General features: G+C 40.0%; 1 protein-coding gene across 4 annotated transcripts in view; it reads left to right on the top strand.

The window, feature by feature from the left end:
* Positions 1–5,762, top strand: part of PRDM15 (PR/SET domain 15) — a 38,390-nt gene extending 32,628 nt beyond the window's left edge. For 3 of the 4 annotated variants that reach the window (XM_082053930.1, XM_082053932.1, XM_082053933.1), the window contains 6 exons: positions 120–251; positions 762–845; positions 1,034–1,209; positions 2,367–2,447; positions 2,820–3,032; positions 3,538–5,762. In XM_082053930.1, coding sequence (XP_081910056.1) covers positions 120–251; positions 762–845; positions 1,034–1,209; positions 2,367–2,447; positions 2,820–3,032; positions 3,538–4,014 — 1,163 coding nt within the window. In that variant the 3' untranslated portion in view covers positions 4,015–5,762. The remainder of the gene's footprint in view (positions 1–119; positions 252–761; positions 846–1,033; positions 1,210–2,366; positions 2,448–2,819; positions 3,033–3,537) is intronic. The other variant, XM_082053931.1, reaches the window with a different exon arrangement.
* The last annotated feature ends 6,516 nt before the right edge of the window (positions 5,763–12,278 follow it).

A 12,278-nucleotide genomic window follows, 5' to 3' on the forward strand; every position in this document is an offset into this window, starting at 1 on the left:
TTGTGGACATGCAGCAATTACAGTCTTAGAGCACTTGGTTGACAACATGAGCATCCTGAGTTCTCTTCCAAAGGTGGGAGCAATGGACTAATTGTCATGCTGTACCTTTTGTCTCACAGGAATGAAGACAAAACATGCACTTCGTCACCACATGAAACTTCACAAAGGGATTAAAGAATATGAATGCAAGGAATGTCACCGAAAATTTGCACAGAAAGTCAACATGCTGAAGCATTACAAAAGACACACGGGTGAGGTCTCTAAAGGTGTACAAAAGTTGCACTGAATCAGTTAAAGGCTTCCAGAGAACTCTTAGGTGCAACAGTCAGAGAGTACAAAGAATGCTAATTAAAACAATACGCATATTCTGCTTTTTGCAAAGGGAGGTTTTGTCCTCTCGTCAGCCAAGGCCACCTGTTACACAACCAAAATATATAGTTTAGTTGGTTTCGTGTTTTGCTTTTTTTTTAAGAGAGGTTGTTTTGGTCTAGGGTAGGTCTAGAATGTTGGTTTTGTTTTAAGTTAGTCTTCAGATTCTTATTTCATGAAACAGACTTTTACCTCCCACATCAATTTCACTTGGATTCATTTTCTGCTGGATATAGTAGGATGGCTTAGATAAAAGTAGCTGGTGAACTTGGGTTGCTTCTACTTGTTTGGCTATGATCTTTCATTATTTTTTCTTATTAATATGAGACTCAGAATTGTCGCAGATAACTTAGGCTGTTTTCACTCTGATAGTAAATGTGCTTTTCATGCAGGAATCAAAGATTTCATGTGTGAGCTCTGTGGCAAGACATTTAGTGAGAGAAATACAATGGAAACTCATAAGCTGATTCATACAGGTAAATCCTCTAAAAAACAGTATCCAAAGACAGTATCTTAATTCTGTTCCTAGGCTTGCTTTAGACTTGCCAGTCTTGGAATTAGTATCACACATCATGTTACCAACATAAATTTGTTGAGATGCTGACAACACAATACTTATTTGCTGAGGCTGTTGCTAACAGCATTTCCTTCCATCTGCCACCAGTAGGAAAACAGTGGACTTGCTCGGTCTGTGATAAGAAGTATGTCACGGATTACATGCTACAGAAGCACATCCAGCTCACTCATGATAAGGTGGAAGCCCAGAGCTGTCAGCTGTGTGGGACAAAGGTTTCTACCAGAGCATCCATGAGTCGACACATGAGGCGTAAACACCCAGAGGTGAGTTAGTTTGGCAGGTAGATTGTTGGGTGGTAGGTTTTGTTTTGCTTTTGTTTTTTCCTTTTTTAAGGAAGTTTATGGTTTTCAGTGACTTGAAAGGAATTACTTTTTTTTTCTTTCCTCCCTCTTTTTTTCTGTTCTTTTGGGGCCAGTTTTCAGTAGTGTCTGTTAAGCATGTACTTAACTGAATCAGCCCTTTCATTATGTTACGTTTCAGTGGCAAACATATCTGATTGTCAGTCCTTAAAAATGAAGTCCTGATTATTTAAATCCCTCTTCTTTTTCTGCCTCGGCCTAAATGTATATTTTTTTCATGTTCTGTTTTTATCCATTAGTGAGTATAATTGATTCTTTTTTACCCATTGTGTTTCTCTGTATTCAGAAGTGATCTGAAAGAAGTGGTGAATAGAGAGGTGATGGCAGCATCTGCTGATGATAGAAAATTATTCTTACTATTAAAGATGAATGCTGACTGCAGAGAATCTGGATTAAAGGGATGTTTTGTCTGACCTCAGTGGGGCTTTTTCTCTGTTCTAAATTTCTGAATAGCTATTGTGTTTCTCCTCAGCATTTGTTGTTTAGGTTGATGAAGGCTTCTCCATTCCCTTTGAGGCTTTTTTTTTTTCACTATCAATTTATCATTAGTATTGCTTTGCTGTGGACATTTTTTTAATCATGATGACTGGGAAGGAAGCCAACAAAAAGCTTTATTGATTGATTTTTTGGATTAGAAATGCAGCTACAAATCTGCAATCCAGGGGGCAACTTGTCTCTGTTCTTTGATGAGATGTATAGATTCAGCTGAAAATAACAGAATAGGACACAGTTGGTAGGTTTATAAATAGAAATGCCAAAAATAATAATATTGTTTTTCAAACACATTATTTCTTTTCTGTAGAATTCATCACTTCCCAGTAAGTTGTGTTCTGCCTAGAATATGAAAGTAAACATTTTCTTCTATTGTTTTCTTTAAATTTTGCTGGTTTCCAGTGAAAAGGAAAAGATCATATGCCAAAAAGCCTTGTATTAAATGATATGTGTAAAATGTTAGATTACATCATTTTTACTTTGTGGCAGGATTTGTAAGGGCAATACTGTATTGTCTGACGGTGGTGTGCACTGCTGCACTTCACCAGCTGATACCTCTTTGTCCACAGATTGTTTCAGTGAGGATTGGTGATTTAGAGCAGCTGCCAGAGACAACTACCATTGATGCCTCCTCAATTGGGATTGTTCAGGTAAATTAGCTATTGCAGAATTCTGGTGGCAGCTAGGTTCCAGGCCTACTGGAGGGTGAGGTGGGGATGTCACTTTTTTGGTACATACCATAGTTGAGCATAGGCTGATGGGCAAGGAATGTGCTTTTTTAAGAGAGTCACCATCAGCTTAATGCATATAAGCAGATGCAAGCTGTTGATTTGTGTTCTTGTATAACATGGGTGCTGGTAAAACTGAGGTAATTACAGGGTGAGGTCTCATTTCCTGAAATCAGGTTTTTGCTAAAGTTTGTTTCTTCACCTGAGAATTGACAGTAAACCAACTTCAGGTGATAGTCTCTTATTTAAAACTCCACTAAGCAAAGTGTTTTCTTTGGAAATGTGTTGCTCCAGCCGGAATTAGCCTTGGAACAGGGAGAATTGCCAGAAGGGAAGCAGCATATCAAAACTCCTAAACGCGGCCAGAAACGAAAACAAAAGTTAAGTGAGGAGGAGGAAACTCAAGTGCCTGAGGACCCTGCCTTCAGTGAATACACAGAGAAGGAAAGTGAATTCACAGGGAATGTTGGAGATGAGACTAATTCAGCTGTTCAGAGCATCCAGCAGGTGAGCTCCAGTAGCAGGGTGATGAGTAGCAGGCATTGCTTGGAGGGATAACCCTTCTTTTTTCCTAATAGCAAACACAAGAGAGTGATCAGAACATTTAGAGCTAATTGATAAATTGTGGCAAAACAAAGATGAATAGAGACTTTAAAAATATAAGGAGTTGGACCAGTAAGCTCCTCATGTTTGTTTTAATTTCCTTTGATGTTACCACCTCCTTGTTTGCCAGATACCACTGACTGGCTCAAGCTGCGATTAAAAGTGTGCAGGTTGATTCGGCTGCTTGTTTTGAATGCCGCAGATGCCTCCCTCCCATTACCTTCTTATTTCTATGCTTGGAAGTTGTTATATTCCAAGCTTTCCATGTTTCCCTCTGTGTGTATGACTTCTCTTGCTTGCAGTAGCAACACATCAATGGCGTGCTGATGGACTCATCTTTCTTAATGCTTGATATTTGGTAGTCAGCTGCAAGATATAAGGTTGAAGTTACCTTTATCTTTTTCCTCAGGTGGTGGTGACCCTTGGTGACCCAAATGTCACCGCACCTTCCAGTTCTGTCGGGCTGACAAATATCACTGTTACCCCCATTACGACGCCAGCTGGAACCCAATTCACAAACCTCCAGCCCGTGGCCGTGGGCCACCTGACTGCACCTGATCGCCAGTTACAGCTGGACAACTCAATTCTCACTGTGACATTTGACACCGTCAGTGGTTCAGCCATGCTGCACAACCGCCAAAATGACATTCACATCCAGCCGCCGCCAGAGGCAGCCAATCCTCAGTCTGTGGCCCATTTTATAAACCTGACCACCTTGGTGAACTCCATTGCTCCTCTAGGGAACCAGATAACGGAACAGCATCCTCTGACATGGAGGTCAGTGCCTCAGACTGATGTCTTGCAGCCCCAGGCACAGCCAACGCAACAGCAGTCAGGACAGCAACAGGTTCAAACAGAGCAACAACAACAGATGTACAGCTACTAATTTATACTTGGAAAAGTTTTGAAATGGACAGTACATAGAGACAAAAACACAGAGATGTCTGGAAAATTTCTAATAACATTGTTTGCTGGATACCAAACAGAGATAGGAACATGTTTATACAATTAAATGTAAGCTAAAATTGGCATAGCACCCTGCAACACACTAACCTTGGGATTCTTTCACTGTCTCTAGACCTTACACTGTCTTAAAAAAAAAAAAAAAAAAAAAAAAAAAAAAAAAAAGAAAAAAAGAAAGAAAAAGGAAGAGGAAAAAAAAATCTTGCCATAAATCTAGCACCCTCTTCCACTGTGTATTTTGTGCAGTAAGATTGAGAACTGACAGGAGCATCATAATACATCATAACCAAAGCAGGGAAATCCTAAATATGATGGCACTGGTGATTTACGAAACCCCTTCAGCCATACCATGTCATTTCTTTCCATGGAAATTACATATGAAGACCTTGTTCCCAGTGAGGTGGAATGTACTGGTGGTCAGCTGGTAGAGACTGAAATGTAAAGACACAAACTGGCAAAACAATAATTATAATGGTTTTTATCTTCTTTAGGTCTTGTATTTAACAACATTGGTAAAGTAGGTGGAGGTTGGGGGTTTGGGGCAGGGATGAGTGTGGTGTGGAAGAAATACTGATTTCATGAATTATTTCCATTTTAGTCATGGGAAAAACTGTGTACACATAACACAGTGTTAGTGCTACTTGAGTCAGAAAGCCGGTTTAATGATAAAGCAACTTTTATGGTCTTCTAGTCAAGTTTGTGATACAGTTTTATGTAATTTTTCAAAACTGCTCTTTCAGTCTTGCTTTTAACTAATAGATCTGAAGAGCAATCAGTCCCCTTTGATCAAGTTCAGGATGTGAATTTTTTTCAATTAGTTTTCTTTCATCGTGTAATAAATATTTGAGAAAGCATTCTTTTTATATATATATACACACACACACATATATATATAGCCCTTGTACTTTACTGTGTGTTCCTGGTGAATATTTGTGTGGAAAACACGGTTACCAATATGATACATTAATTTTTACATCCTCATGTTGCCCTTTCTCACAGAAATAATGTATGGGTTCTCTTCCAAAACTATATCAAAATTTATAGCCACACACGAGACAGTGTGAAACATAAGAAAAAAGAATGTCTGAAGCATATGCTGCCACATGGAGGCAGTATGCCCTAGTGTATAATAGGCAAGGTTTGTGTGACTGTTGGGGATATAAATAGTGGGTTGGGTCAAATACATCATTGCTGATACTACACTTTCAGTCCATTCTCCATACATTGATGTGCATTCTGGACTTTTGCATGTCAAAAACATAGTATCTATCCCACCGAGGAAAAAGCAGCTGATATCAAAAAGGAATGAACAAAAAAAGTTGCTGCATGTAATCCTGGAAGGCAAATCTGTCCTTCCAGCTATGGCTGAAGAACAAGGTCCTTTGGGTCAGCAGACTGAGCCACAGAACCATGCTAAAGGTTTTTGCTGAGGATAAAGCAGCTGCTGTGTCTGACAGTGAAGATAGATTGATGGTTGTAAAAATCCTGTCTGTGCCTATCGTATTTATGAAAATGTTTGATGTATTAGCAAAAATATGAATAGGAATGACTTCAGCTTTGAAAGTCTGTATTAACATGGACTACATAACCCCTAACGGATGCCTTATAATCTCTACAACAAACTCTTCCAAAGTTTAAATGTCTGAATATTAAAGTTAACCTCCAGTGGTTTTCTTGGTGCTGTAGCAGTGTCCTGAGACTCACTGTGCTAGCTTTGTGTAAACCTTAGTTGCAACAGGACATGAATGAGAAAGAGGTTTCTGGTGACAGATATTATGTGTCAGAGGAGCAGAACTACTTTTCAGTAAATGTCAACAAGCCTATAAAATGTCTGCATGGGAAGGACCTGTATTTGATGGGATGAGGATGCATATCAGAAAGAGAAAATATCTTTTACTGTTGTGGGAAAGAGAGTTTTTCATTCCCAAGCTCCTTGTCTTCCTTTTCACACAACACCATGAGATCCTGTAATTTTATTAGCCTCCCGATATCCTGAGAAGTATAATTTTATGCTCCTCTATCACCTGGATTATTTCACCATTCTCTTGTGCCAGTGAAGTTTCTCCTCAGCTTTTCTGTCCACAAATGCTTCCCTTTCACACCCACTGCCCAAGAAAAATCTAGGTTTTACTTATGAAATAAGTTTTTTATGTACTTGAAACTTCTGGTTTTTTCTTCCCGTATTTGGTGCCTAATTGGTAAAGGCATGTTGTATTTTGGCAGGGTACTTCAGAGGGGGGAGAAAAAAAACAACAAAAAAAAACAAAGGAAAGCAAGTGCAGAGGTCCTAGGTTAAGTTGTTATGATAAATAATAGATGGCTAATATCTAAAAAAATACATATATATATATATGTATGCACATGGAGGGTTACAGTGCTGCATATGGAGTTTTTAGAAGGTCAGGGTTTTGTTTAGACATACATAAATGGTGATTAAGCTTTTAAATGGGGAATGAGGTTTTTTGCCTTAGCTGCAGAGTGAGTACATCTGCTCTACATTAATACTAGTGATAGTAGCATTCACAATGCATTGAATCAGCCTGAGTCATTGTAACATGTAATTGCCTATTTGATAAGAGTTGCACATAGAGGTAATCAGCCATTACAGAGACCTCTCTGACTTTACAAAACCTCTTTGTCCTAATGTTATCCTCTGGTATTCTGTACTCCGGCGCTGCTGAGCACCCCTCCCACACTAACTGGCCCACGTAATCCCATCCAGGCAAGTTAGCATCTTAGTTTTCTGTTCATGAGTAATTCTAGCTGATTTAAAAAGGAATGATCACACAACAAATGCTTGCACATTGGTGGTCACATATCTCAGTCTCTCAGTATCCCCCAAATCACAGAACAGCCCAGGTTGGAAGGGACCTTGAAAGATCATCTGGTCCAGCCCTTTTCTGGAAGGGTAGCCTAGATGAAATTATCAAGCAACCTGTACAATTGCATCTTTAAAACCTCCAGTGACAGGGGTGCTACCATGTCCCAGTGGATGATTGTTCTTACTGTAAAAATTAGCTTAAATAATATTCTGCTTCAGGAGGGAAAAATGTAACCACTGGAAGGGCTTTGACTAGGCCAGGCAATAGGAAGTTCTCTAAGAGCAAACCTGCCTAGAGCACTCCTTTTAGAAATGATCCTGACTGTCCCTGCAACCATCGCTATGGTATCTCATAATCTCTCAGTGTGACTTCGTTATTACTACTGTTCTTAACATCCCTGTGAGAACACAACTGTATCTGGGTGTGCTGCAACATGAAACATTTCAAAACAAATTATTTTGTTTGGTTTTGTTTCAAACAAATTATTTTGTTTGGAGACATTGGACATTGATGTCTTTTCAGACAGAGCTTACCTTGGACAAATAGTGACTGCCAGCTGCTCTCCCAATTAAGCCTTTTTTAGATGGATACCAAAGTTATACTGATGCTGTTTCAAACTGCACAAGAAATAAAACTACATAAGGGATGTGCAATCTAAATTTCCTTCGCCAATTTGTTACGAGCCTTTTAAGCTGTAGGATGTGAAGGTTATTATTTTCAGCCGTGTGGTAGAGATTTTGCATATAACAACTGTTCAGTAACGAACTGGAATTACTTTGAGCCAAAGGAGTGATGTTGTGTAGTGTTCTATGTATTGTCATTGTTTATTGCTAAGACTATTATTTAATTGAATGCTGTCTATGGCACACGGGCTCTGAAGTAAAAGAGCATCAAGGTACAGAACCCTTTCTCTACCAGTGTTATTATTTTCTGTTCCTTAATGAATGCATCAAATATTTTTTTTTTCTTCAGATCACATAGACTTGCTTCAAAGTAAGCTTAATCATTATCTCAGAACTTTGTACATCCTACATGGGGTAGCATTCTAAAATATTTATTCTATAGCTTGTTACTGGGTAATAACAGAAAGCAGGGGAGATTGAATCTTTCTTGGCTTATGGTCTGTGGTGAGTTCTCTCAGGAAAACCTGTATCAAGTGCTATTACACTCTCTAAAATTAAAATATTCTTTTTAGATGTGTCGGTATAAAAACTGAGTGTTTTTGCAGAAACTTACCAGTCAGCCTTCTATCAGTCTAACCAGCTATGTTTCTGTACCTCTTTATTGTTCCAGAAGTTGTTTGAAGTTAACAACTAGGTAACAGTTGAACTTATTTCTAGAACTGAATTTTCTGTCAGTTTGCCAGAGTGATGTGTTAGTGTTCTGCATACATAAAGATGCCTGAATTTCTTGTCTTGAAAACCAGGGATGGAAAAAATACCAGACATCCAAATGACAATCGTATAAATACTATAGGTACTACATGAAAATGGATAGGGTAAATAGCTTAGTTACTACTGCTTTGTCAATTCTTGATCCATGAGATTTCCTCAGTACTTTTTAAAGTAATAATGTCACTTTTGGCCTTACATTTATTATTGATGTAGGCACACCTGTTGGAAAATCTTTAACCCTTTGTATTTTTGTTATGCCTTTTCGTGGTGGTTGTGTGTTGGCCTCATCTGGTGTAAAGGGAAAAGAAGGAGATACACTGGAGGAGGATGCTGCTGATCCACACCACGATTTACAGCCAAGCTCTGCTTGAAGTAGTTTTGGAAACAGACTGTGCAGCCAAGTGACGTCCATCCATAAGATTAGTTAATGAGATTTGTTTTCATATAAGGGCTTTTGCCCTGTAGCAAACCTGAAGTGTCATGTTGGCAACAGGAGAAAGGAAAAAAGGGTTTGCCTCCTGTTTGTCATCATCTCATTTTATTTTGTTCAGTACTGAGATGCTACCATGATATTTGCACTGTATATGACAGGAAGCCGTTTTCTTGATTAAAAATGTTGGAACACAGTAGAAAAGCACAGGTACTTTACTGGACAGTGTAACATGGTTGGAAAACATGTTTCTTGCCCTGCAATGCTTTGAGAAAGCTGTTCTAAATTTCTTTTCCTTGATGAATGCTGAAGTGATGTTCTGCATGTGTACTGCTGCCAGCAACAAAGCACACCGGTCAGTTCAGGCTGGGATTCGGCCCCTGCAGTACAGCTAATGATGGCTGACACCTTCAATCATTTCTCTAGAAAGTCCACGTTCACTGTAGCAAAACGTAAACTCCCAACAGCCGAGCTGAGAGGGGCAGAGAGGATAGGTTCTGAGTGCAGCAGGGAAGGTAAGGCTTGTCCAGGAAACTTCAGTCTTGTCCCTGGAGTTAGGATTTCATCAATATTTGTAGCATAATGTTCTTGTCTTTCTGCCTCTTCCATGAGTTGTTTCAACCAGTTACAGTGCCTAGTTAATTGCTAAAACTTTCGAAAAGCTGCTTAGTAGTTACAGTGGCTGTAGCGCAGCCAATGTCAAAAGCGATTACTGAGTTTGGGGATTTATTTAAAGCAAAATGCTTAAGTTTTAATGTCTTTTTGCTGTCAATTGAGTGCTTTCCCTTATTTTTCCGTTTACTTCTAGATTTTTATTCTAAAAAAGTTTTTAAGATGTTCAGCAAATGTAGCAAAAATGTTAATGGCTATGAGAAAGGAAGTGTAGTAATGGCAGAATGAGGAGTTAAAATTAGAAGAAACCAATGATGCCATTTTTCTATAGATTTCTGCCGTTTTCCTACCGGTGTGAGTCTGAGGTTCTTGCTGTGATACTCGCTCAAGGAAGGAGACAGCACATGCTCTGGCTTGTTTGCCAGAACAGCTTGTGTAGGGATTGACGCGCTGGGCGCTGTTAGCACGAGCAGATACCGGCAGAGTTCTGCCAGCCTTCCTGCAAGCCACAGGCTCGTTTATGTATCTCTTCGCGACATAGCTGGCTCTTTTCACCAAGCTCACACGAATGTGTCCCTGAGACTTGCACCTCTCAGATGTAGCAAACATCAAGAAACAGATCCACAACTGTGGGGAAAGAAGGACCTGAGGGCTGAGAGGGAAGGAACTACAATGGAAGCACAGCTAAAAACTCTGTGGGAGAACACATGAGCAGCCTGCTGTACTGAGCAGTTGTGGTGGATGCAGTGCTGTTAATGAAATATTAGTGATTATTGCATTCAGATGCTTTTTTCTAGTAGAGCCTATATTCTGTTACTTGTATAGAGGGAGGCATTAGTGTGTGTTCAGTTTACCATAAATTAAATTCAAAGGTAAAACACACTGTGTGTTATATGCAGAAACCAAAGGATAAGATGCTCAAATGGTAAGGGAATGAAGCGGGTCCACGTTTCATCACTTTGGGGCAGAGTGAAAGCAGGGTTGTGGGCAGCGTTTTCTCAAGAGTGACGGTCCTTTCTCACACACAGAGCAGACCCGCTCTATTGCGTACGGGATATCTGCGTGCCAGTCGACACAGGAGCGCCATTCAGAATGTGACACTGGAATAGAGAGGGGTGTTTTACAATTAAAAAACAAAGCAAAAAAAAATCAAATTGGCTCCTTAAAAGAAAAGGTGATGAAGCTCTAACCCCACTTCCTTTCTGTGCCAAGGTGACGGAGATAGAAAAGAATGGCTCTCAATCTGTAACGCTGGCTGTGTTGTTGGTAGGTAAAAAATAAATCAACAGCATGTGTGAGCTCCTCTTCCCAGCTCTCCACACCCGTGCCTCTGCTAACACCCTAGTCTGAGCTTTCTCATGAATAAATACCTTTCCCTGACTGATGTTTAGATGGCACTTTTGCCCAAGGGCCCTACTTATCTAGAATTCAGGACTGATTTTCAAAGTAAATAAAGGTGCATAGGTTGGGGTTATTTGGGCAGGTGCGGGTTAATTTGGGGGCTGTGTGTGTCTTAAAAAGTACAGAATACTTACTTTATTGTTCTCCTGTGTAGTCCGTGCTGACGCAAACAGATTTTTGCTGAAGAGACAGTGGAATTAGTGACAAAGCGCCATTTTTAAAGGTGCAAAAGAGAAGAGCTTAAATTGCATAATTTGAAGAGAAAAATGAGAAACTTTGTCCTGAAGGCAGATGAACTTCTCATTCACTCTCCTCCCTTTTCCACTGTTTTTTTTCCCATGAAATACATGCAAATCCCAACATGCTCAAAGGTTTCCTCCAGGCATGATACACTTGTGTGGTTGTTGAAGTAAGAAGTGGGTTGCATAGAGATATGAGCTGTTCCTGGCAGAAGGGTCTTAGAAAAGAGCACTGTGTTTACTGCTGTTATTTTAAAATAATCCAGTCACCCCAAGAGCATTTCTCATTAGTAAAGGGATAGCTGTCATTCTAATTGTACAACATACACATTTCCTCAATTTACTTTGTCTTCTCGCAGTATAGCCAGTGTTTCTGAGTCTACCTACTTTAAAAAAATGTCTAGAAACTAAGAGTAAGTACTTTATCAAAATGAAGAGTGGTTTAAGAAGTAGTTCAAGTAGAGCAAGAACTTGCTGTAATCAATTAATACTTGCAAGAGATCACAAATTCTTGTTGCACAAGATACTTGCCAGAGTCTGGGAGGAGTAACCGAATGTGTGTGGTCTCCTATACGTGGCTACAATGACTTCCTGCTCTCAACAGCATGCACTGTCAGCTAATACAGTCTTACCTTTAAAGGTGCCTGTGTTTGGTGTGAAAGATATTGAAAATGGTGGAGTTTAGTCTAAACTAACAGCACTATAAACAGAAAAAATCAGAGGGCAGGCGGTGGTGAGTGGAATTGTTCAGGGGCAGCTACAACGGTAGTCATAGAAAGATGTGTTTTAACCACCAAAAAGCCTTCAGAGCACATTGCCTGCTTCTCTTCTGACATTTCACCTCCCACCAGCTGCTCTCCCACTCCTGCTCATGAGCTGGCAGTGCAGCCTCAGCTCCAGCACCAGAAATGGGGGCCTGTGCCACAGCTGCAGGCTGACAGCTCTCCCAGGGGTCCTGTGAGACAAGCCACTTTCGACCGCTGAGCCTCCTTGAAACTGGGGAACTCCATGAACTGTGAGGCCTCGATAACCTGCACCATAAAGGAAGCAAAAGGGATTGGGTCCGGCAAAGGTACGTCCCCACCACCTGCATCTACACGCCTACACACACAGCTGCCTGCACCAGCCAAGGTGTGCTGATACCTGTATTTCTAATTGTTAGACTGTATTTTAACGGTTTGTAGAACTCATAGTTTAGGAGGATATTAAGATAGCAACCTTTAAAGATTAACCAACCTTGTAACCATAGAATCTTTGTACTTAGCAATCATACCCCATTCTTAAAATTG

This window comes from Streptopelia decaocto (genome assembly GCF_964273445.1).
Source record: "Streptopelia decaocto genome assembly, chromosome: 1".
Taxonomy (NCBI): Eukaryota; Metazoa; Chordata; class Aves; order Columbiformes; family Columbidae; genus Streptopelia; species Streptopelia decaocto.